Below are 27445 nucleotides of genomic sequence, written 5' to 3' on the forward strand. Positions count from 1 at the left end.
TTCTGTACTCTTGCAAGGAAAATCATCCCGACTGTTTGATGAGATCAAAAAGTCCCTTGACTTCATTCCTGCATTGCTCATTGTACCTACTCTCACGGTATAACCATACACAGACCTAAAATGCTACAGCCTCCACAAGTGGGTGTATGCGTAAAGATGGTCTCCACTGACATATTTGGTGATGGTGCTCAAATCACTAACCTGCATCCTTTTAATTCACACTTTCATTTCTCTGGCCACCATAACCAGTATACGGCGGGAAACACAAATGGCTTTCTTGCATACTAGGGTCCCCAAAAGCACCTGGACTAGAGTAACTGTCACAGTTTGTGGCTGTGCACCTGTTCACGGCAGGTACAATATATTCGGTAATACAGTATACCCCTAAACACAGCGACACACTCTATACTTGCATACCACACATAACTACTAGCACTCTACCAATCTACAAAAATCAACCGATAATATGGGTGCAATCTGCGACAAAAGTAACATTTTCTCACCAAAATGGCAACATCTCGCATCCAATATTTCATCTTTAGTACTTCTTAACATTACAGTTAAGAAACAGGAACAAATGGTCTAAGAAAGTAGATTTGTTTTTTTGTTTTCCCGATGTTCATAGAGTTTAAAAACATGTCCTCATGTAGAAATTGAATTTTCGCAAGCCGATGTGGGCTGCCATTTTTTTCTGGAAGTGGATGTTACCACAGAAAGAATCTGAAAAACACAAGAAAGACATCAACAACACCGCCAGAATTGCGATCCCTGTTTGCAGTCAGTGCATGTGCGCCTGCTATTTCCCTGTGCTCTCCCAATGGGAATTGGCACTTGCGCAGCGTTCACGAGCCATGTGAAGGCGTTCAGCAGAAGATCGCGGAGCATGCGCATACTGCATAGGAATTGTACATCGTGCCGCAAGCCGACCTACTCCTATGCTGTGCCAGGGTTTGGCCCTGGTCTATCTTGACCACTGCGTTTGTCATTGGTCATATTTTTGTGATAACAACATTGAGTATCAATAATCTTATTTATGTTAGATGAAATGGTTGAAAATAATTTGCCTGATTTGTCTACAGTGTGGGAAACCCCTCAAACCGCCGCAAACGGGGTATTTTACTCTAGACATTTTGCCACTGTAATGCCACCCACGCCACTATCTTTACAGTGGTTGTCCTCCATTGTTGTATAATTAGCAATATTTTTACACCTTGATAATTAGTAATTTGGCTGTCTCTAGTTGGGGTAAGGTTAAAATACTAGGACACTGGAAAATACTGTATGTGTGCACGACCTTAGAATTACCAGTGCAAGTCTGCATTAGCACATTTTTGGCAATCTTGATGACAACAAATAATCACCAGCTAATGGTCCATTTCGATAAGAAACCTTTACCTGGCTGAAACATACCAAAATACTTCCCCTCACATGGATGCTATTGCACTCACTTGTGACTTGTGCACAAGTTTCCTCTTGCGGTAAGTCTCTAAATCATATGATTTTGATTAAACAACACATGGTGTATCACCTCCTTTAGGTAGTAGCTAAGTATTCTTTTTCTCACTGGTGAATTCTTGTCTTTGTGTGCCCATGAATTCTGCTCCAGGAAAAGCAAATACCAGTATATGGAGTACACTTTTAATCTGAAGAGCTTCAAGTTCTTCATAAGAAATTACAAAGATGTTTTCTTCATACATAGGTGCTTGAACCAGACTGTCATTACCAGAATGTACTGTTGTTACCAAACTGTATGTAGTTACACAATACCCCAACACACTGTTTTTTATTTTTTTCTTTTTAAATGAAAGAGGGGTATGTAGATATACTTTTATCTCAAGATGCAAGAGCATCTTACAACCTTTGAGCGAGATAAACAAAGGAATCAGGAACTAGTGTTGAGTGATATTAATCTCTACCTTTCAAATGCATGCCATCTATTGTGACTGCTCCTCTGTGTTACACACAGGTACATCAAATGGAGACATAATACATTCAAACAAATGCCAGGCAGGCGACCCGTTGTATACAATGCACGAATACTCCTCATGTCTGTCTGTTACTACGTAAGTCCACCCCATCCCCTCTCTGCTATCATCACCTCCCTTCCGTGGCACTTCCCTCCTCTGGCTCCCATCCCCGCTGGGCCAACTGGTCCAGGCTGGCCGCCAGCTGCTGCTGGTTGGTCTGCAGGAGGGAGTAGGTGCGGCTGACGGAGGAAGTGAGTAGCCCTGCCAGCTGCCCCCGGAGAACATCGAGGGAGGGGAGCTTGGCGTACTCCTCCATCCCCCGGGGTGAGAGCAGTTGGTCCTCCACTAGACCCCCTGAAGATGTGGCAAAGGTAAAATACAAATCTTTGCATTACTCGTTGCAGTGTATCTTGTCACAATAGAGATATTGTGGGGTGAATAGATAAACTGACAGATATCTTGTATGCTAATAAGTACAAACAGTTAGCTAGCTAGATAGATAGATAGGTAGAGGGAGATTGTCATTGTTTAATTGTTTGTTTGTTTGTTTGTTTGTTTGTTTGTTTGTTTTAAAGGGGAGGGATATGAGAAAAAGGGTATATGAGCTGCTGAGTTTAATTTGAAGTGTTCATTTCTTTGCAATTATGCTGTTTATTCATCTATTTACCCCCCCCTTTTTTTTCCGGTGTAGGGTGTGGAGTGGGGGGGGGGGGGGGGGTGGAGGTGGGAATAAACTTTGCATCAAGGCGATGAATACTGAAGGAAGACAACCAACAATCCTAACATTTAAAGTTTTCTTAAAGTCTGACAGTTTCGAGGAAGAAGAATTATGCAATGCACAGCAGAAAACTGAAGTAAGTCAAAACAATCGTGGGGAAAAAAACAAAACCTGGTAGGAAGCAGTCCCTTACCCAGCAAATGAATCTGAGGGAATCTCTTCGTGGCCTTGAGGAGTTCCTTGACAGTTGGCTCCTCTGATACAGCAATGATGCACGAACCAACAAAGAGGGGGTGTATGTTTTCCAGTCTCGTCCCAGAAACAGCCTGGCAGGCTATTCGATTGTTGTACACCTGTGACATATCGAGTGCACGATGGAAGAATATTATTCTCAAACAGGAAAAAAGAGAGATCAAAGAAATCTGAGAATCTTAATCATAGCGGTAACTTTTTTTCATACTGTGTAATGAAACAATAGAAGTACAACTAATTTTACAAGTAATCATACTATAACAGTAACACTATTCATCTTCATTATTATACTCCGGATACTATCTTATTCTCATGCTGTTAATGAAGATGATGATGACGATAATGATGATGATGATCATCATTATCAATATCAGTATTACAGTATCTTAATCTATTTCATCATTATTTGTTATCAATTACAATATCACTATCATCACTGCTATCATCATAATTATCATTATTATCATTATATTATATCTCTGAATGTTATCATAACAATCATATGTGACCGTGCACCTCAAAACGAACATAAAGTCGCACACACTGATTTTGTGTGAGGACTAAAAAAATAAGTGAAATGGGTCAACCTAGCTGAACTTAACTTTTTCATGTTTTCTGAAAGACCGGGTTCTTTTTACATTATGCTAAAATTTGGTATCATAAAACGGGCAGGAAAGTGTGCTTTTTTTTAGCACTTTATCTCGAACATTTTTGGTAGAATAGTGTGATTAGGTGTGTCTTTAGAATCCCTCTTTCATTTCTGAAAAACCTTGTCCACACTCTTCACTTTCAACTCTAATAACTTTTCAAAGGATAGTGCTACTGCTTTGAAAGTTGGCATTGATTATGGACAGAATGTGTTAATGAGGCGTGCTTAATTTCAGTTTAATCTGATAATCCCTTCATTGTTGTTACTCTGGTGGTTTACTTCCTGTTTTTTGTCCCATTCATCGCACAGCCAGCACGGTTTGGTAAAGATTAAGCGCTTGAATAGACACTGTACTTCAGAGCCTCTTTTCTCAGTTCACACTTTTCCTGAGTTTGTGCTTTCTTTCCAATACTTAGATAGGTAAGGAGAGTCCATTTGATTTGAGTTATACATCATTTTAAAGCTTAAAGTCTGCTCTTTCAGAATATGGTCTTACCTGGTAACTAAAATTCATGTCTGGCGACTTTTTGTTTGTTTTGAGGTGCAGGGTCACATATTCACATGAAAAGTTATATGATGGCATCATTTCTCAACATCACACAATGTCTCAGGGTAACAATACAACATACTTATCAAATAATCACACAATAACCAAATGTTAAACAACTAAATAAAACCCTTGCTTCATTCACAAGTTTGTAATAATTTCTACACTTCAATCAAAAGTTTAAGATTTTGGTCCATCAGGAAACAACTGGCATTTCATTTCAGACATGCCAGCAATAACAGAATACTTTGGAATATCAAGATTTGTCGCACCTTGTACGAAATGTTATGTTTCCTCAGTCTGCGTTTGATATCATTCTGCTGTTCTGTGGTTATCCCATCATTTTGGAAAACAGCGATGAGTTTACTGGACTCAAAGACGCGACGTACCAGCTGAGCGTAGAACTCCTCCATCAGATGGGGCTATACAGGAAAACAGATCAATGGAAATGGATATTTAGACTTTGTGAACCAATTGAGTGCCTTTTCTTTTACCGTTAAAGGGATGGTATAGTTTTGGTTGAGATGGGGCTTCAGGATTCCAATGTTTTTTGATGATGATTTTTCAAGATAAAAAATGAGAAACCTTTTTATGAAATATGGAAGAGGATATAGTTCTAAGAGAAAATCAAAGTTTATTTGATGAAAATTGGTTTTGAAATGACTGAGATATCCAAAACAAAGCAATCCTAATAAAAGATGGGAGCCATGATTTATCATGATTACTTTGTTTTACTAGTACTTTGTTTTTGGATATCTCAGCCATATCAAAAATGATTTTCATCAAAGAAACTTTGAATTCCTCTTAACATTGTAACATTGTGCTTTTTAACATTTCATACAGTGGTTTCTAGGTATCTTGCAAAAAGTTAAAAGCTGAATCCTCACATCATCCAATACTTTACCATCCCTTTAACAGGTGCAGAGGGAGATCATATTCAAAGAAAACTAAAGAGTGGTGCTATGGTACACTGGACAGGCTCTGGACTCATAACCAAGGGATCAAACCATACCTGATGCAGATATCTTTGGAAGAGCTGTTATGCCCAACATGTCCCTCTTTAAAGGTCCTGTATCATTTTTGAAAATGTCACAAATTTGTGCATGATTGAAGAATAACAATGATCAACAGGATAAAGTAGACTAGGTACTTTAGGAAGAGAAAACATCGCCATTATTATCACTGTCATCACCATCATCACCATCATCACCATCACTTTTGTAGCTGGATAGTGGAAAGTAACCTGTTCAACAGCTGCTGGTTTTATTCTGGAGTTCATGCCACACTGCTCAGCTAGAGACCGCGGATCTTTCTTTGCTCTGTGCTCCGTGAGGGCCATTAGTTTGGCACGCATGATGTGCATGGGTTTCTTTTTCCGCGTGTTTACAGACTTCATGGTCCTGACGAACACTGTCGATGGGGTCCACACAGAGACTGAAAAGAAAAGAAAAACAGTAAAAGATATCATGTTCAGGCATTAGCCCAAACTGCCAATACTCAAACTGAGTTGTAAAATATGACCACTTAATATCGTTCTTGTTAATAAAGGTAAAACAGAAAAAATTTGCTCAAGTCGACATCACATTAAATCACTCAATTCAACCAGGTAAGTTGAGAAGTCCTGTTTTTTTTTTCTTTCCTTTTCTTTTGTTATTTTGTTGATTTCCACGTACTAATGCAAGTTACATGTATAAATTCCAATAATGCACGATCTTGCATGCACTGTGTATACAGTATGTAAGCTGTAGGCCTGTACGACAATGTTCAGCGACTTGGCTGCTGAATTAATGCACAGCAAGGCTTAAAGGCCGACACAAAATTTTTCCTTGAACTCTTACACGTATTATGACACTGCGACAGATTATATTCTAGATCAATTTCTCCGTTGATAATTGGAAGTATCTCATCTATTAAACAGATCAGCTGTCCGGCTGCAAATGCTGGCACAAAATCCTGTATTTCGGTCTCTAGCTGGTCTCCACGATACTAAAGCCATAATATATCAAGAGATACATCACACCATTGTAATCAGGTGGGACTGGGTCACCGGTGTGGTTAGGCTCGGGAAGGGGTTCTGCTACCTGTTATTGCACAGGATTGGCACTTGTAGATTGAAGATTTGTAAGTCAAAGACTCGCTACATATGAATTCTATTGAATATGCATGTGCATTCATGTGCCGCTAAAAAAGGGATAGACTGAAAGATCGGTCACTATCTTGTCAGGGATATGTTCCACGGAGATCGACTGCGTCTGGCTTTACAGAATCTCCTTACGTGTTACGGAGCCGTAAAAGTTAAAAAAAGATGCTTTAAAAAATCCTAGGGACAGACAGATTTTCTGTCTAAAAAAGGCAATAAAAATTGTTACTTTTTATTCCAAGTGCAGAGTGGCCATGACGCCACACTGTTGTTGGCAAGTGTTGCCTTATATTATCATTACTATAAATGTAGAGTCTAATTTTTTAATACGCAGCCCACAGCACAAGGTCACTGTGATAGTGACTTGCACCGACAGTGACCGGCCCAGTCTAGTCACCAGTCGCTAATGCAAGCTGTGGAGACGCCAGGGCACGCGGTGTCTGGTCGGGCTAATTATTATTATGAGTATGATACCGCGATAACAACCTTATACATGGACATCTAACGGTTACAGCATCAAAAAGGCTCCACTTCGCACACTGCCAAAACCACAGTATCCAGCACACAAAATTACACTGATACACATCACTCACATGCCTTATCATCATTCACTCACGTCATGAACGTTTAGCAGTGCATAACTTCATTTTTAATGAATGGGACTATTGCAAACTAACTAGATTTACCGACCTCTCGTCACCTCATATTACTTCTAATTCTTTCTTTACGTTTCTCTACCACTTTTCGTTCAAATAAAGTTATGAGGGATGATTATGGCATTGAAAATACATGCACTTGTGATCTTTGGCTGGTATGTATGGACAAAATCATCAGTAGATCTACAGCGAGTTTGGTAATCACCTGTCACAGCTCTCCTCAAGAAAGTCGCCATGTTGAAGTGTTTAGCGCCAGCTACAACATAAGATTGTATGTATTTGTAGTGTATTCACGAACACAACACAGCCCGATCGCACACGGTCGGGTCATTCAATGACCACTGCACAGTCGCTAGACGGGTATGTGAGCCGACTTTTCCATAGGCGTTCGCATATCTGTGTGAGACGATCAGCGTATTCTCTCGTTGCCATCGCTTACTCTGAAATACGTTCTAAGGTGAGTTATTAAATATACATTATGTGCTGTGGGTTTATTATCGCTTAGATGTTCATTCTGGTGTTTCTTAGAATATATTTGTTGTGACATCCGGTGCTAGAGTCTCTACGCAACATTCTGTAAAATACACTTGCTGGGGTACGCACGGCACGGTGCACGGTGGTGGTGCCTGCCCCGGTACGCCCGATCGTGGGCCAGGGGCGGCCCGCGCCCGAGCGGTCAATAAAGTATGGTTAGGGTTAACTGCGACAGCCGCCACACGCAGTGTGCCTGGCGGCGCGGTCTCCGGGGCTAGGTTAGGGTATAGGGCGGCATACCCTGCGGTCTTTTTCTTGATATTGCCATTGAAGAATGTGTTTTCCTCGCCTCATCACACTTGTAAGTGACTCTTATAGGGCGTCTTGCCCTGATATGCCTCACGTGAATACCACGACAAGTCCAGCTCAGTGACTTAGCTTGCTAGACAAGACAGATGATTGATTGATAAATGATGAGGTGGAAGGTGGGTCAACGTCAACTGGGCTGGGTGTCTGTACATGTAAATTTATAACATATATTGTAAGAGAGTGAGTTACAAATTTACGTGAATTAGATCTAGGCCTGATAGTAAAATTACTAAATAAATAAAATAGACAAATATATGTTGCCTTGAGAGTTTCTGGTTGAGACCATGGGAAGAGATGACTAGAATAACAATTTAGTAAAATTTACTATTTACAGAGCGCAGAGGAGCACAACCCCTGAACTGAGGTGAATAAATTTAGTACTTTTTGTGTCACTGAGGTGCTACCAAGTTGTAACTTGATCATATTATCACATCTGTATATTTGTTTTATATTTTGGATTAAAAAAAATCAAAGAAAGGAAGGGAAAATGTGAGGCGAGAAGTTGTGTGGTGCATGCGATGTTGTGGAGGATCTTTAGCTGACTGTACGAATCAGTGCATGATATCAGAATTGCTTTGTCATGTTACAATCCTTTAGTTAGAAATTGTTACATATTACAGAGTGATGGTACGAAGCAGCGCACGATGTCGGAATTGCTTTGTGATGTCATAATTGCTTTGTGACAATTTTGCAAAAAGTAGATCTAGGTAGGCCATTTACAGAATTATGTCATCATAAAAGTTACATTTTGCAAATGGTACGCCATCCATTCCATGGAGTGTCAAACATGCCAACACTGACATAACTGAAATTATTAGATAATCACTTAAAGGGCAATTCTGTGATTAGTAACATTACATTAAGCAATTTTACATATTTATTTCTACTACTAAATCACCATTTATTCATTTCAAGTCAAAATCATGTTAAAACATGTTCACCCTTTCCAGGTTTATGACATAGAAAAGAATGAATACAATTTAACAAATATTAGAGATGCCATGGCAACTTAAAGGATCAGTTAGTAATGATACAAGTAAAGGACATGAAAAAACAAACAAAAAAACTCAACGTCTTCTCACAAAAAGTGCAAAAATGTAAGTTACTACAAACAAAGTGTTGTTTTGATTTCACTTATTGCATCATGACAAATGTTCCCGCAAATATTTTTAGCAGGTCGACCAATAATTCTTTAGCTACAATTGTACACCCCCAAAAGTATGGTTAGTAGTGATTTTACTGATATTAGTACAGTTAGTAACGTTACATTTGTCCGGAGTAGTTCCGTGGGTCATTTCACCCCTTTGTAATTGATGAAATATTCCATGACCTCTGGAATAATTTTTCCCTTTAGAAAAACTTGGAGGAAAAATATCGAAGGAACCCATTGTGATATGCATTTAGATGAATTTAAGTGTCCCCAGTCCCATGCATGTACATTGATGGTTTTAAATCTTGCAAAATCATTGAATAGGAGAAATAGAATCTACTATAAATTTGAAAGACCTTTATGATTTCTGAACATTCATGGCATTAGTTATCATAAATCAAAGATTAGGATAAAGAGGCACATTTCTTTTATTGATGTCATGTCCTCCTATATTTGTAATTGTGGGATTGCCCTGAAGCTCTTTCAACCAATCACTAGATGACAACTTTTTGATCCAAAATATGATATACAAATAGGCCCTACAGTATGGTGCCAGATTGTATATTAGAGGGGGTCTAGTAAATGATATTTCATCGGGCATCACAATCATCCCCCCGGCTTTTGTGTTGATATTTCATTCTTTGTAATTTTTTTTTAAATCTTATTGGTCTGTATTTCTTTCTTTGTAGTCCTCATGATAACTGACAAGCTAAAGATGGACCAAAAGCTGGTGAGAGAATGGCTGACGGAATATAAGGTGAGTCCCGTTTGATATCACACTTTAACATGTACAGCCATTTGATACCATATCAGAGACACTTTGACTGCATGAATTTACTTTGAATAAAAGCTGAGCACTGCATTCTTGGACGATGTAACCAAACCTCGACCTTCTGTGGATTAACCAATCTTGCAATCTTCTGAGGCCAGAAATGAGAAAAATCATTTTGTAAGCACACAAATTACAAATGAATTACGGTAATACCTTTATGGCAATCTTTACCTTTGCTGAGTCATATGAATACTTTTTTTGCTTGTTCCTTTCCCCCAATGAAGCAGACAAAATGAAAGACAATTCCTTGTCTTTCATTTTGTTTGCTTCATTTTCTTTCTCTTTCTCTTTCAATCTTTCTTCAGTCCGTTTCCTTCTTCATAGTATCTCCATATTTGATTGCTAACTTGAAGCTGGTAACCAGTTATGTGCAGGCCTTGTTCGGCATGCCATTCACTGTGCATGCTAATTGGCGCTAGAAAAGAATTAACTGTTTCAAAAATTGTTTTGATCCCGTTAGCGCAGTGTAATTTCCCTCTGTCTTCACTTAGATATGACCTTGAATAAGGTTTGTTCAGTTCATTCTTGTAAATGTAACAATGTGTATGATTTTCATGATGGCCAGTGATTGAACGTTGTAAAAACCTCATGAGATTTCATTTAAAGCTTTGAAAAGCTTTGACTCCCTGATATCTTTGGTACAGTGCTTTATAAAATTGTGCATCTACCTGTAAAGTGCCTTGCAAGTTTTTGTTTGAGGAATAAATGAATATAAGAATCTTATGTGAAGAGATCATTGATCGTTCTACTGGTTTTTCTTTTGCATTTCATGTATCTTGTTCATTGAGTACTTGTTTTTTCTCTCATTTGTTTTTGTTCCATTTGTCAAAATACGAATGTTTAACACCAGGTACCCAGGTGGAACTTGAACCCTTTTTAATTGGTCTTATTATGGGGACTCATTTCTCTGCTCTTAGTTTCATATGGTATTCTTTTTTATGATTTTTTTATTATTCATAATTTGCATATGAAAAGCAATTTGAAATGCTGCACTGTCAAATGCAGGTGAGTTGTAATTCATTAGGTTTTTTTAAAATATATTTTTTGTTATTATTTTTAGGCCAAGTACATGTATTGTTTGTGAAAGGTTATGTAGAGGCAGTTCCTGCAGAAAATGAATTGTAATTAATATGAATGTTTTTGCATGCACACATAACAATCATGGTGGTAATAATGGACATTATAATTCCACTGGGATTCCTCTTTTTCTGGCAGTCGTTACCGGGATCAGAAATGCCCAGATTCGCCCGGCAGATCAGTGCGAATGTGGATCTTTTGAAGGCTTTGTTCCATGTGCTAAATTCGAGCTCATCAGTGGTGAGTATTTCGTGGCTTTTGATATTCTGTATAAAAATGTTCAGTGAGGTACCAACATGTAGCGTGATACCATGCCATTTTCAGTCTTTTTAACTGATATTGACACCTGAAACCGTACTGGTTATATTTCCCTGACAGTTTCAAAAGTGGTTAATTGTATTCGCACAACATTTTCCTTGCCTGCTATTGAATGTACATAACATATTCTAACATAAACATGTTTTATAATCATGCCTGAGTGTATTGTTTATGTTGACTGTTGTATACTAATGTTTCCCAGGAAGATGCCACTGCCCAGAACTTTCCCTAATATCATACAAATAAATTTCAAAAGAATGTGGGATGGCATGTCATGTCTGTTTCTTTCTCTGTTTCTCTTCCACTCATGCTCCTAACTTTATAAATTGAATGTCGTTTAAGACCCTGTTTACAGTGAGCGAAAAGGCCGGGCTCGTCCGTGGCAGAGCCTGGCCTTCAATTCAGTGTAAACGCGCAAAAGGCCAGATGTGGGGCTAAATTTGGCTGTGCATTTGGCCACGCTCTGGAGGTGGTCTTGGCCGCCGCTGAGCCGGGGCCGAGCCCGGCCTTTTCTCAGTGTAAACGCAAACTGGGCCAAATGCGGTACCAAATTTAGTCTGGCTTCCAGACCCTCTGTCCGTACTATTTTGCTATTCAGGATATTAACGCCCTCAACGTCGAAAACTAGTATAGTTTAAGGTGGTTTCGTCCTGCAAAGGATTTTTCCTTCGGCAAAGGTGGCGACGAAGCAGAGTCCATTTGGCAAAGGGTCTGGAAACCAGACTATACCAAATTGCGTTTGTTTACAAGCAGAGCGCCACTACAACAAAATATTTAAAGGTTTAAATTAAAAGCCCGGGCCGAGCCCGACAGTGTAAACGGACAAAATTGCGGGGCTCGGCTCCGCAATTACCCAGCCCCGCACTGTAAACGGGGTCTTAGATCATGAATGTTTTTGTATCTTCATGATTCCCATGAATGAACTTTTGTCAGTCTCTGGGAATTATAGAATGAATGAAATAGTGACATGTTTAAAGCTTTGCCATAAAAATACCACAGTTTGATAATACTTAGCAAGATTTCATCAGTGTAGCAATGAATAAGATGCATAATGTACAAGTACATTTTGTGAATTATTCCTTCAAATTATTGTACATTATATCCGGCAGTCACTGATATGAGGAATTTTTGTTTGTTGAAAATTCCCTAATCCTCATTCACTCAACTGTGAATCTTATGCAACTATTTGCAGAATCCTTCATGATAAAGAATAAAGAAATTAAAAAGAAATACATGTGTTAGTATTTCTGCTTGTGTTATAGGGTAAGTACAATTTTGTGTCACACACTAGTATGTATAGTGTATTTGTGGTTGTGAGGAGTGAAATGCTGTAAAGCAAGATATTTCGCGGCATGAAATTTTCACAAATTGGAGCTGACGGCATGCTACGCGGCATTAAATTTTTACAAATTGTCACTTGCATTCAATCAATGCATAAAGTGTAGGCAAGAACTTTCACTTGCATTTTGACTTTGTGAATCTTGGCTCTCCCGAAATTCACAAAATTAAGATGCACCCGGACATTCCTCATTTTGCAGTACAATCTCATTAAGCAATGACAATTGATATGCCCAATATAAAGTCTGATAGCTGCCTTATGCTGGAAACTCAAAGCAATCCATTTGATCAGTGTTGTGGAGCACACATTCTGTCCATTATGGTCATAGGCACTTATGATGGTTCAAGTCTTCATCCTTGCACATGAAACAAAAATAACACCCAAGCCCTATATGTGCAGTTGACTAGACTGATGATCTTCAATCAGCAATGGAAAGTTCTGGCTTCTTGCCCATCATGATAGCCCATAGCTGCATAGTGCCTTCCATTCTCAACAGAGCTCAAAATAAGATGTTACTTTTAATTGCTTAACCAGGCTGCTAAAACTTTGTAAACATTCAGTTATTTAATTGAGTATTAATTTTAGTCTCTGAAGAAAAATAAGAGGTGGGGGGGGGGGTGGGGGGAGAGAGATGTGGGAAAATAAAGAATACTTTTCTACATGTGCTGGTGGTTGGTGTGAGTGTTAGCTGTTCAGTGTGTGTATACACATGTAGTTTGTGTTTAAGGGTATTAAGTGCATAGGGTAGACATTTTCATTAATATATGCAAGAATATTATGTTGCATCAGCAGCAAATTTGCGGGAAAAAAATGCTGGATATGCCGGTCAATTGCAGTTGCTAAAATTGTAAAGTAGTGAGGGGACAGTTTGTAATAATTATGATGAAGGATGATGTTCAGAATTGTTTTTCCCTTTTAATAATGTTGAAGTTCTTTCTCTGGTGATTGTTGTGTTTGTTTCCTTGTTACTAATCATTGCTGTTGTTGTTGTTGTTACTGCTTGCATTATTGTTTTAGGAGTGTTAAAGGGACTGTACAGTACTGGTTGAGGTGGGAATTCATGTTTTGAACATTCCTAAGTGAGATAATTAGAAACCTCTTATGAAATATGAAAGAGCATGTAATTTTAAGAAGGATTCAACATTTATTTGATGAAAATTGGTTTTCAAATGGCTGAGATATCCAAAAAAGTGATAATAATAAAAGGCGACAGGCCACGCATTTTATTAGGATCTCTTTGTTTCACCTTGTTTTTGGATATCTCAGCCATTTCAAAACTGATTTTCATCAAATAAACTTTTGATACCCCTTAGAATTGCATGCTCTTTGACATCTCATAGAGTGGTTTCTGAATATCTCGCAAAACGTTAAAAGCTAAATCCTCACCTCAACCAGAACTGTACTAATGTCCACGGTATGTTTTCATATAGCAAGTTTGACTCATTTGTTTCCTGATTGGGAAGCTCTGAAATTACAACGTTATAAACCTGTTCATCTTGTTTTGTTTTTCACCCATCCCAAAAGTCTGGACAGCTCTCAATTTTTTGCCCTTGCTATTAAAGGTGTCTAATTCCTGAATTTGTTTAATAATTTAACCCTTGTATGTCTGCCAATTTGAAATGCCACAGGCATTATGTAAAAGCATGTTGCTGATGGCAGTAACATTGTTTATCAGGAGATACTTGGATCAAACTGAGCTATTGTGAAGACTGCAAAACTTGCCAGCAACATGCACGGATTATGTTTTGCCAAGTGTCTGAAGCCAAAATTCTCAGTCGCCAGCAAACCCCATTCGAATATCGCGATGATTTGCAATGTTTATGTTTCTGGATGAAAATCCACATGGGTAAAAAAAAAATCCAAGTGAGGAAGGAGAAGTTAGGGAAAGGAGATTTATGTTATCGGAAAACAAGGAAGAAGAGCAAGAGAGAGAGAGAGAGAGAGAAGAGAGAGAGAGAGTGTGAGAGAAAAAGATGCAAAAAGCTGTAAATAAACAAATACATCATGTGATTGTAACATAGCAGAGACTCCAACCCAAAGCACCTTCTGATCTGGAGATTCTCCCGCCTGAAACCTTTAGCAAACGGGAGACTCCAACTTGATGTGTGCGAAGCGCGAAGTTCCTAGGGTTCTAGATGCTCTCTGGTGCTATCTAAGGCTTATTTTTTCAACATACGATAGAAATAAGTAAGAAATCCTTTCCAGCGGGAGACAAAGAGCCAGGGCGGGGAGAAATTAAATCTCAAGCGGGAGAACGGGAGATTTTGCAAAAATGGGTTTTCGGTGGGAGATCTCCCATCTAAAACGGGAGAGTTGGAGTCTCTGACATAGTGAAACGCACTCTGATGTGGTTTTACGAAAGAGTATTATATGCAAGGAAAGAATGAAAGAAGATGAACCGAATGAAGAAGAGTTTAATAGGTAGATGGGTGAGAATAAGATAGGGAGGGAAGGGCTTAGGGAGAGTGGGGGGGGGGGGGGGGGAGACAGATAAAGTTGGATTGTTTGCTTGTTTTGTGTATGAAGTAAAACATAATCATTTGAGCTTCCCGAAATAGAATTGTAGGTCAACAAAATTGATCATGCCATTAGACATGTATCTCAATGCAGTATACAGGGCGGAGTATTCAAGTGCAAAGTGATTTTCTGTTTTGTTTTTGTTGTAAATGTTTTCCCCCTTTTAATTGATGTTTAGCACCAATTTAAGGAATCAGTAACCGGTTCCCCTTGTGTCTTACAAGTGATTTATACAATTTGTATGCTGAAGCACATTTTTCTTTATTTTGCAACAAAAACCAGTGTGTAGTAATGTAGTGATATCCTGTATTATAAAATGGGTTCAAGAATGTAGCCAATAGGAAGCGCTGAAATGAGACACACCTCCTTCCTTTACTTCAGTACAATTGCACTGCCTGTAATCCTATGGTAGATTGCCGATCGTCTGTGCGCGCGGCTGCTCCTTTGATGAATTGCATGCATACGCGCTGTCAATTCTGTAAACAACTTCTAGTTCGGGCTGCCGGCCGGCCGGCCGGCCTGTCTTCCCTTGTGCATAACATGTGTGGCGTACGTACGTACGTATACTCTACTATACGTACACTTTGTACAGTACAGTAGACCAAGCGTTATGGGACCGGACGCGTACATGGAGTCACTTTGAAGAGCAAATCCAACGATTTAGCAGGTTAATTCTCACGCCGTTTTCAGAGTATGTTGTCTAGTAGGCCTATATGAGGAGTCTATATCAAGTCTTTAAGGTAAAGGGTGCATATTCTATGTAAAATAAGTAAGTTTTCATGCGGGAACTTAAGTGTCCGGAAACCCAACCCCCCATTATACTTATACTGTATGTGCGGGACTTCCGCGAGTGCGACGTGCGTAAATGCTTGGGACGTCTTGACCCACAAAGGTACGTGAAAAACGCTGAAAAATGATGTTAGTTTTCGAATTTTCGACACATTTTATAAAACAAATGATGCACAGGATTATTTCGTGGCGTTAGTGGAGGCGTGGCTCACTCTCGGGTATTACAATGTAGTGCAACATGCACTCGGCTTCGCCTCGTGCATGTTTCACAATTGTAAATACCCTCGAGTGCACCACGCCTACACTAACACACTCTATCCTGTGCATCATTTGTATATTTGTAGAGCACGAAGTATCTGGTAGGTTTACACTCTAAACAGAACATGAATGGAGAAAGGTCTTAAAAATTCCAGGCAGGATACTTGCTATAAAACTCAATGGCTAACATGAGTTTAGACTTCAGTGCCATGAAATTCTGATAATTGATCGCTAGCATAGAGTTCTCTGAAAAACTGACCCTAGAAATCAATAATGGTGGTTATGGCTCAAAGGAATCTGGTATTGTATACATGCAGCCTACCATACATTCAACACTATGCAAGAACAATGCCCCCAAGAAAACGCATTGACTCAACACTAACAGTGGAAGTGATACAGACACTGTCCTTATAAATTGCACTTTATACTCTGTGATATATTGTTCCATTTCCACTGTTTGACCCAGGGTAGCTTGTTACCGTTAAAAGCAAGTCTTTGCATTTCAAATGACAACTTTAATGGCCAAATTTAAAGAACTTGTATACAAAGTAGTTTCCCGTTTCTGTTCTGATGAAATGTTTTGTTTTGTTTTTCATTTATTTATCTTTTTTAATCGATATCGAAACTATCCATTATTTCTTGTCTTCAAAGATTTGCAATTTTTGTTAAGATACAGTAATTTGTAGTTGCCATGGTAGCCGTTTCAAATGCTCACTGATGATTTTTGGCTGCCACTGTGCAATCTATCACAGATCTTACTTTTTGTTGATGTTGTTAAAGTGCTTTATGAAACGGCCCCTTGCCGAGCGGTCTAAGTAACATACTTCACATGCAATATTTGCAGATGATCTATCATGCCTTCTGGAGTGTGATGGGGGGAGGGGGGATATCAACCAAAACAACAAAAAGACAGTAGCCTCAACATCATTCTGTTTTCAATTACTGATTGCAGGATGGTATGTTTAAGTCTGAAATGTCTGCTCTGCATTGTGCATTTAAACACTAGTAGTATGAGCCAGTGTGAGGGAGGTATAACAAGGAAATCACTCCTGATGTATTTGGCCTGCAAGATAACGCATCACGTTAGTGAGGTCCCATTTTGTTGTACTCCGACTTAGGGGAAAGGGAGATGTGATTAGTAAGATAGGCTGCTTGTGAGCACTCTGAAGTAGCACAAATGTCTCAGATTTATTTGCGAAAATGTCACAGGGAGGCGAGAAGCCAAGAAAACAGCCTCATATAGGGAAAGAGGTTTGTATTAACGACTGCAGAGAGGTATATAACAGGCCATTCTCTGTCCCTTTTCGATTTGCCCTGAAGTGACTTCAGCGAAATTGTGCACCTGCCGTGAAGTGAAATTTATATCCATTTTGAGCAGTCTGATCTGAAATATTCACAATAAGTGGGACAAAATTGTGCTATCTTTTTGTGTTCCTTCCTGAAGGATACAATACCCTTATTTTCAGTGTAGATTCTGCCTTTACATACAGTACAGATTTTTAGAGTAATAAATCCAGGGAGTTGGGTGATGTTTGTGTTAAAATTGTGAGATTTATTATGATATCTGTGTGTTATTTTGTCAGACTTCCTGTATTCCAAACAGATTGATACTGATTTTAAATGCATAATTGAATGTGTATGTCTTCTGGGCTGTCATTGGTCATGACAGCTAAAGGAAACCGAAACCCAAAGAGCAATGTTGATTGAGTGAAAGCCGCAACATTATGAAAACACATCAGTGAAAATTTTGAGGAAAATCGGACAATGGATGCAAAAGTTGTGAATTTTTACAGTTTTAGTGTTGTAATGACTGGATAAGGAGACTACTCCAGTTTTTGACATGCTGTGTGGACAACAACATTAAAAAAAATATAAAAAGAAAATTCGACATACTTTCACTTTTCTAGCTTAATGAAAGAGCACTTGACTATTAATTAAACCTCTTTCAGAAACCAGGGGAATGATATTACCCTTAACAATTGATGCAAAAAATTTTTGAATTTTTAAAGTTTTGGTGTTGTAATGACTGGATAAGGAGACTACTCCCAAAAAAGAAAATATAAAAAGAAAATTCAACATACTTTCACTTTTCTAGCAAGAGCACTTGACTAACCTCTTTCAGAAAGCAGGGGTAATGATATTACCAGGTACCCTTAACATATATCAGTAACAAGTTGATTGAATTCATAATTTTCATGAAAAATGAATTTTTGTGGAATTCTGAACTGTTCATATTGTTGTCCACACATGATGTCATAAACTCTAGTAGTCTCCTTATCCAGTTGTTGCAACCCCAAAACTTTAAAAATTCATAACTTTTGCATCGATTGTTCGATTTTCCTCAAACTTTCACTGATATGTTACTATTAATGCTGCGGCTTTCACTCAATTCACATTGCTCTTTGGGTTTTGGTTTCCTTTAGTCAATAACTATATGCTAGACTGATCTAGTCAAAGTACAGGATTGATAATAAGTTTGATAAAAAAAAAACTGGTTGCATTAAACTCACACGTTGCGACGTTTCACCAATTATCAATTTGTTTCTTCACACTATAGTAAGGCCGTTCCATCAACGGAAGCATCATTCACCCAAAGTTGAAGACAACAGAATATTATGAGCTGCATTTTCTATGTATTCTATGATGGGGTATAGGAGGGGGGGGGGGGTGGGAGGGCAAGGTGGGGTTCAGTGAGAGATTATTGAATTGTTCTGTGGATTACTTCTTTTGATCCTGTTAGCTGGTCATAAATGTCTGTTTGAACTGTATCTTGTTTTACAGTTTGAGTATCAAATATGAAAACGAGAACACCGCTGTGGTATGCTAGTTCAGTGTTATTTTGAATGAAAACATTATTCATAATATCAACATACATGTACCTTTTGTTAGATCTTGAGTTAGTGCGAGTTCAGGGCCCTGTTTTATGAAGAGTTGTAATTGTTCCTATAGTTGATTTCTATCATAGGTCTGTGGCAGCTTGTGTTGTAAGGAAATTTATAATCGATTATATCTTTTGATAAAGTGGGGCCCAGGGCCCTGTTTCATAAAGCTGTTCGTAAAGTTACGAACAACTTACGAGCGACTGGTTATCAGTTCTGATGTGCTATACTTATCAGAATTTCCATAATTCAGCACAAGAACTGATCACCAGTCGCTCATAAGTCGTTCGTAACTTTACGAACAGCTTTATGAAACACCCCCCAGGTTTATTAATACATCACATTTACATTGTAATAATGATAATAATAATAATGATGATGATGATGATGATGCTGGTGATGATAGTAATAGTAATAAATTAATTATGATGAGGATGATAATAATAATAATAATAATAATAATAATAATAATAATAATAATAATAATAATAATGATAATGATGATGGTGATGATGCTGATAATAATAATAATAATAAATAACACACTTTACATATAACATTTCTCAGTGGAAAATATATTAAATAAATATACAATGTACAGCATTATGTACATATGATGTAACAATAACAACAACAATTAGGATTGGGTAAGCCCTAAATAGATCAGTTTTCAGCAATGATTGTACATGCTGTAAGCAGTGCTCGCATCTTGGTATTGCAATAGCAGCCATTTACCAGACACTTTTCATCTCTTGGATGACATCACTCCCTTATACATTATTATACACTTGTCACATTTTAATTGGGTGAAATACTCCAGCGGTAATTAGAGGATCGCTATATTAGAATGAACGCAGGGCAGTGACGGCATCTCATTGAGTCAGAATACTGGTGGGAAGATATTGATGGGCCTTTCACAGTGTTAATACGACCGTAGCTGACGAGGCAAGCTGCTTGGTTGTCGAAAGCGGCCATCAGCCAGGGTTTTTTTCTGTTGAGGAACACGTGACTTACTGGGTATTGATTGCGTACGTCACAAACACATCACAGTGTGTCAAATTGAGCTCACTTTTGTGTGTGGTGCTCAGGGCAACCCAACAGCCACTGACACTAATAACTCACCAATGTTGCAATTCTTTCATAATGTTAATGAGGGTTTTTGGAAAACATACAAAAAAGCAAGAAAAAATGTAAGAGACTCAGAAAAACAGCAGCAGCAGCAGCAGCAGCAGCAGCAGCAACAACAACAACAACAACAACAACAACAACAACAACAACAACAACAACAACAACAACAACAACAACAACAACAACAACAACAACAACAACAAGCAGCAGCAGCAACAGCAAAAGGAAAGGCTAGTATCAAATAAGGTAACATTGGTTGATATGACTACTAGTACTTCATACTTGTGGCAGAATGGGGGGGGGGGGGAGGGTGGGTCGGGGGTCACTGTGGCAGGAGAATTAAGAACAAAAAAAAAAAAAATCTGTTTCCAGCTATAGTAAACCTTGTCTAGAGGTAATTCTAAAGGAAAGGATCTGGCAAAAATCCTTTGACTTGAATATCAGCTTACAAAGCAGAATTATGAACACATTTTACTATTTGTTCGTATCTATGCATGGTATAACTTTTCTTTGACTTTATAGCCAATTTGTCTACCTATGCAAGGTAGATTTAGGTGAGGTTTACATGAATATTAAAGAGAAGAAAAAAAAGGGACAAGAGATGGCTTCTTTCCTAAAGTTATTTTGCCCAGGCTACTGTTGTAATAAAAACAAGAACAACTGTGTGATGAGAATGTTGTATACTATGGGGAGGAATGCTTTTCTTATGCCGAAATACTCTATATTTGATTGAAAAAGTTATATTTGTGCAAAATTAGAAAAAATAACCCATCAAACAAGACACAAAAAAAATATTCATCAGATATACCTTGTAAGGAATCTTCTTAGAAATTTCCACATATTTTCATAAACAGTGATACTGGACTCTGTTGCATAAAAAGATGCAATCAGACATAAGTTAGAAAATTAAATATAAGTCAGGTATCAGCCAATCAGAATTGAGTATTCAGAGACTTATGTTTGATTTTCTGACTTATAATGCTTGATTGTATTTTTTTATGCAACAGGGCCCAGGTTACATTTGCACACAAACATAATCATCATGCGGAGCAGATGAGGTTATATTGCCATAACTTCACAAGACTTCTATTTGTGGGGATTAGACAAAGGAAATAAATACTAGATGCACTGCATAAATCTATGATAGATGCATTCATTTCAAATTCATGAAATTTATCCGTCGAGATTAGAAAACTTTACGTCAATGGAGAGCAATTTGTCAAGGAGATGTATTCATATTGTAATTATTTATTGTGGAGGGGGCTTAATTAAGGTGCCTAATTTACTTTAGCGACTACATTAAGTATGAATTTCAAAGCTCAGTGTATTTATCTCTTTAGAAGCCTTGATAGAAGACTAATGAGGCAGTGACATCAAGGCACTCAGTGTACTTGACTCATACATGACCTTTGGTTGAATAAATCCTCAACCTTCAAATTTCATGCCTGTCTCATTTCATATCTGATCTTTCTTAAACTGTTATCCTACATTATGTGTATTCCGCTTGTTTGATTTTACTCTGTAAATTGATTGTCGCAAGTCAGCTTAAAAGGGAAGATATAGTTTTGGTTGAGACCTAATTTCATGTTTCTATCATCTTTTGGTGAGATAATGAGAAACGTCTTATGAAATATGAAAGAGCATGTGATTCCATGAGGAATTCAATGTTTATTTGATGAAAATTGGTTTTGAAATGGCTGAGATATCCAAAACAGAGCGATTCTAATAAAGTGTGGGACCCACACTTTATTATGATTGCTTTGTTTTACTTTGTTTTTGGATGTTTCAATCATTCTAAACCCGATTTTCATCAAATAAACTTTGAATTCCTCTTAAAATGGCATGCACTGTACTATTTCATAAGTGTTTTCTTGGTATCTTGCGAAAACTTAAAAGCCCAATTCTCATCTCCACCAATACTGTACTACCGTATCCCTTCATTTGAAATGATAGAGAGACATCGTATGGGATTCTTGATTGAGTATGATACCCAAAGCTGAGCTCACCATCTAAATGTATTTCCATACCATCATTCTGATAGGACTGTCTACAACCAACCAGAGTATCGGTACTGCATTTTCTCATGTGCAGGTGATCTTAACCTGTTGTCTCCCAGACATGCTTGTTCTCATATTCTTTTTATACACCAGACACGCAGTTTCCATGGACAGTGACTCTACCACTCTACTGGTATTCCACACAAGATAGGAATGATAGTCAGGGGAATAGGATACTTTTATTACGTTAGCAGATCGTCGAAAATCTGATCAAGTTTCGCGGGAGATCCATGAAAGATGTATGCCGTCTGTACATGCAGACACATTATACACATCCTCGCTGTGATGCATAATTTTGTGCACTGTATCCATGATGTTAACAAGAATTTCTGTTCTCATTGCCCTGCATAACTTTTCAGTATTCAGGACTAAATCAGGCTGAGCTATTTTGGTAGTGAGCTAGAGATCTGTAATTAATAACATCCTGACCTATTTTTACCTTGCCCATGAGTATACCATTGGGGTCTTTAACCTTTAAAAAGTAGTCAAATGCTTTGTGATAATCCACCATGGGCATTTTTCCATTGATCATTTGGCAACTTAGCATAACACTTGCTCCAAGTGTGTACTGAAAACTTCTTTTGAGGTACAATGTAGGAGACATGCAGGCACACAGTGCACGTGCAGCTACTGCAACATCAGCAGGCAGAAATGTGGACCATTACAATTGAGTATCAGTTTTTCTCATGTACACATAGAAAGTACTCTCTAAAAAAAATTGAGTGAAAATTTTCACTCTTGAAGGAGTGAATACAAAAAAGAGTGAATTTAGAGTGAAATTGGAGTGAATTTCGAGTAAAAATGTTCATTTTCACTCATTTTGGAGTGACCTCAGGGATCACTCGAAGATTTTGGAGTGATCCTGACATCACTCTAAAACGAGTGAAAATGAACATTTTCACTCGAAATTCACTCCAATTTCACTCGAAATTCACTGTTTTTTGTATTCACTCCTTCAAGAGTGAAAATTTTCACTCAATTTTTTTTAGAGAGTACAATAATGAAATCCTCATATTCATATTAATCATTATGATGCATAACACACCTACAAGTGTCTGTGTAAACAACTTCCAGTGCGGTATTAAAAGCCAATGATCAATGCATACACATTAGAAGGTGTTAATAGCAGTATTGACATTATCACATTTGTACTTTGAAGGGAGTAGATATAAACTTTTACCAATACCATGAAGCAAAATAGAATAGACTCTTATATACACTGACTCTTGTACACTTTTGATATTGCATGCAGTTTTATACATCTGACGAAAGTGACATCATAAAATCTTCATTAGTTACACCATTTTGGGTCTATCAAACAAAAATGGAAGCAGCGTACAGCACAAATTTGTTGGACATCAATATATATATGTATGGCTTGTTTTAGAGAGCTAGGAAATGATTAAGAAATACGAATGAACATGGACAGACAGGCAAGGTGCTGAGGTGTTACTTATCGCGGGGGTTGATGATTTACCGATCTCACCAGGATTGACAAATGATGAATACAGTGGATTTCCCTCACCCCCCCCCCCCCACACACACACACACATCCTCTCTTTAATATACTGACCATCTCACTTTGCATTATATACACAGGAGATTGCATGAAAGTCACTTTGGAGTGGTCATCATGTTGGAGTTCCAGCTCATACATATATGTACTATGGCATACTGAGACAGCACTGAGGGCTGTTATTTTGTCTGTTTGTCTGGTTTTGTGTGGGTGGAGACTTGAGTTGAACTTGAAGGACCTTCTGTGGCGTGTATCGACGTGGCTCTACAACCTGTACATTCACCATCACAGGAGGAACATGTTGTTGTTGTTGTTGTTGTTGTTGTTGTTGTTTGTTTTATTGTTTTTTTGCAGCACAAAGAACTTAAAGGACTTGATGTGTACATGCTTTGTCTGATGTCAGCTCTAGTCTGTTGTAATGGTATAAACTCTTGTGGCTGGGGAAGGTGAGGGGTTTATTTTGTACAATGCTACTTTGTCAATAAAAACTGTTATTCTATCAAAAACTGAAAATTTCAATATAGATTTAGTAATCTTGAACCCACTTGACCACAAACCATTCTGGCCCAGGAAACCAAGCTTGCAAATTGTACTCTCTTGCCAGGATTTCAAGTTGACAGCAAAATGTGAAAACCATGGTTTTCAGTAAATTTAAATTACCAGGTAACTCAAATTCATATTTTTTATTAAAGCACTATGTCTTTGATCTTGTGTGTGAAATGTACTCCCTTTCAATATTTCATGACATTTCATCTTATTTGCAATTTCCCCCAATAATTAGATGCTAACTTCTCCATGTAGTATGTAAAGATACAGCTGGTAAGGGATGTGGCTATCTTACCAGCCCGCCCCCCCCCCCCCCCCCCCCAATACTTTGAGGGTTGTCTCCATTTCTCCATGTATGTTCAAAAATTTCATATTTTAGATTGTGTTGAGCTTCAGAAATGCACGACGCAGAGCATCAAAGTGATGATCATGGATATTTTCTCCAGGAGTGAAGACCCCTTCAACCACCCCTGGTTAATGTACCATGGTGCCCTCTCCTTATTGACACAGGATGGCTCTTGCCTCTGGTTAGGAATCCCAATGAGGGACCTAGTCTTGCTTCAAGAGTGTTCAGGGTACTGGTACTTCAATAATACGTATGCCCAACCTCAGTTTATATCCGGCCATGTTGGGACTGGTACCCTTCTGGCTAGGTGAGATTACATTGTATGTTCAAGCACATTAGTAATTGTACACAAGGAATTATCACTTTACTGTTCAACCTGAACATGATATGTGATTTGTGTGTTTCAGATTTCAAATAATGAGGAAGTGAAATTGAATATGAATGGATCTATCCACCTTCCTTGTGGTCTTTTATTCCTTCTAGCAATAATATTTTGCGCTGAAAACTCAAAAACAATCGTGTGCCAGGCCATGTCCAAATAACAGCTCTGAAAATCTGGAATTTATTTGCCATATGACCGAGGTCAAACTGTATGATGTTGTAGTATGCATGTATGGTATAGGCCCTAATCTTCAGTACCATCGATTATTGCCAGGTAGTGGTGTTGCCATTCTTGTTTCTTCTACTACGATGTATGTATTTCCTCAGCTAAGAGCGAGAAAAGTCATTAAATCCTGACTCTGTGAATTGCATGGTATTCCTAATATATCTAGATCATTGTGTAAAGTCTTTTTTTGTTGTTGTTTTCATGGATTTAAATTGCATATATTCAGTGTATTCAACTTTTGCATTTGTCACACACGAAAAGTTTGCATTACCACCAACTGTACAGTTCAAAATTACAGGGTTCCAATCTAGAACAGTGCTCAAATGTTATTGCCTATATGGGTTAATATAGAAATCCTATTTCTAATTTGGGATAAAATTAGCAAACGTTCCCGAGTGATTATTATAGTGTGGCAGGTAATGAGCTTGAGGTGATGTGCCTAATTTGGCATCCCTTGAAATATGGGTCACCGCACTCTCTCGAACGGTGATAAAGCAGAATGTGGGAAGATAGTGATAATGTATCATGGCAGCTCACAGGCTAATACATGTACTGTAAAGCAAGGTAATTTAAACAAAGGAAACATACTACACAAGGCTTGCCCATTTAACATATTGAAGATTTCCCCAGCTCCTTTTTGTTTGGGGGGGGGGGGGGGGAGATCAGAGTTTTGTTGATGATATCTAGGTAAATCTGAAGCTGAATTTTATATCATTCGAGGTCACAATCATTGAATTGTCTATAAGTGACATGATTTTCAGGCTCTCTTGATGGTATGCAAGCTTCTTATCAGAATTATTACAATGTTGGAAGGACTATGTCTGTCTTCCATTCTAAAGATATCCATGTGAGGGTGACGCTAAAAAGGTATTGTTTACCATTGGGAGCAGTGATTTAAAAAATGTTCAAGTTATCACATTTGATGCATACATGTAGGTCTGTTGTATCGCAAAACATCGTACCATGTAAACATTTTGCCATAAAGCCAAAAATAGGAGACATCACTATTTTGCTCAATATTAAAACCATAACTGTAGATGGTTTAGCCGAGAGACATTCTTATTAAAATAACTGTTTTCACACAATGTATATTTAACAGTAATTATACTTATTAAGTTTTTTACATTGGTAGTTTCTATCCCTAACTCACATTTAGAACTATTTTGAAGTACTAAAGCTGGATTTTTGTTTCATCTGCAAATGATAAATTATGCCTTTAAGGAACAGGACATTTTATCTGTGAGAATCAGTCAGATGTGGTACAGTGTAGCATTCCATGGCTGCATCAATACTGTTTGTACCAGGTAGTCCCTTTCTCACACATATCCAAAATTAACAGCTTTTACAAATCTATTTTGCAACTCGATGTGAAAACCCTAATTCTTGTATTTGTGGAGGAAAAAAAAGTTCACTCTTGTGATATGCATCGTGATGTGACAATTGGTCCAGCTTGAATTCTTCTATATTTCTTTACCGCTCACAATAATTTACTTCAGGTGTCTGTAGTCATGCTCTGGTCTTTGTTAAGGCATGCATAATCTGGAGATTCAAAGTGCTTTTGCAGCCAGATGATTTGTTTGCTTGTTGATTTTTTGGTAGTCTTGTTATTCAGTGATGAAAATGGCAAATGGATTCAACCAAAACTTTAAAGGGATGGTAAAGTATTAGTGGATATGAGGATTGGGCTTTTAACTTTTTGCGAGATACAACTTTTTGTACCAAGAAAACACTTATGAAATAGTACAGAGCATACCATTCTAAGAGGAATTCAAAGTTTCTTTGATGAAAATCGGTTTTGGAATGACTGAGACATCTAAAAACAGAGTAGAACATTCAAGCCAAATAAAAGGTGGGTCCAACTTTTTGTTAGGATTGCTCTCTTTTGGATATCTCAGCTATTTCAAAACCAATTTTCATCAAATATATACATTGAATTTCTCTTGGGATACATGCTCTTTCACATCTCATATTAAGAGGCTATTCATTATCTCACCAAAAATGTTAGAAACCTGAAGTTATGCTTCAACCACAACTATACAATCCCTTTAAAGACTCATAAGTTTTGGAGGGATAGGCGGATATCATTTCCATTTCAGCGATGAGGTTTTCTAATACCTGAATTCACTGAATCCCCATGAATGTGAATTTACAGCAAATTCCCTCTCTAGGTCTTTGTTATTGTCTACCAGGGTAATTTAGGACTAAGGGTTGCCTCCTTTTTACATTATAGGTGCACAGGAAATACACCACAATTACAGAGGATATCACCGTCCTGTCATTGCAAACCCAAAGGGTAGTTAGTGCTACAGTTTGA

General features: G+C 38.0%; 2 protein-coding genes across 2 annotated transcripts in view; one reads left to right on the top strand and one right to left on the bottom strand.

Annotated features, from left to right (window-relative positions):
* Window positions 1–2094: 2094 nt before the first annotated feature.
* On the bottom strand, window positions 2095–7165 carry LOC139740506 (large ribosomal subunit protein uL10m-like). Its single transcript, XM_071651098.1, has 5 exons — window positions 7135–7165; window positions 5377–5567; window positions 4406–4555; window positions 2879–3038; window positions 2095–2321 (listed from the first exon to the last, which is right to left on the bottom strand). Exons 1-5 carry the CDS (start codon window positions 7163–7165, stop codon window positions 2095–2097), a joined length of 759 nt encoding a protein of 252 aa, XP_071507199.1.
* Window positions 7166–7279: 114 nt separating this feature from the next.
* LOC139740508 (hyccin-like) overlaps window positions 7280–27445 on the top strand; it is a 71968-nt gene continuing 51802 nt past the window's right edge. Inside the window, exons 1-3 of the mRNA XM_071651100.1 lie at window positions 7280–7386; window positions 9612–9679; window positions 10970–11071. Of these exons, the coding sequence (XP_071507201.1) occupies window positions 9617–9679; window positions 10970–11071 (165 nt within the window). The 5' untranslated portion in view covers window positions 7280–7386; window positions 9612–9616. The remainder of the gene's footprint in view (window positions 7387–9611; window positions 9680–10969; window positions 11072–27445) is intronic.

Source organism: Diadema antillarum, unplaced genomic scaffold (assembly GCF_040938485.1).
Source record: "Diadema antillarum isolate AM-2024a unplaced genomic scaffold, OU_Dant_1.0 seq00000856_RagTag, whole genome shotgun sequence".
NCBI lineage: Eukaryota > Metazoa > Echinodermata > Echinoidea > Diadematoida > Diadematidae > Diadema > Diadema antillarum.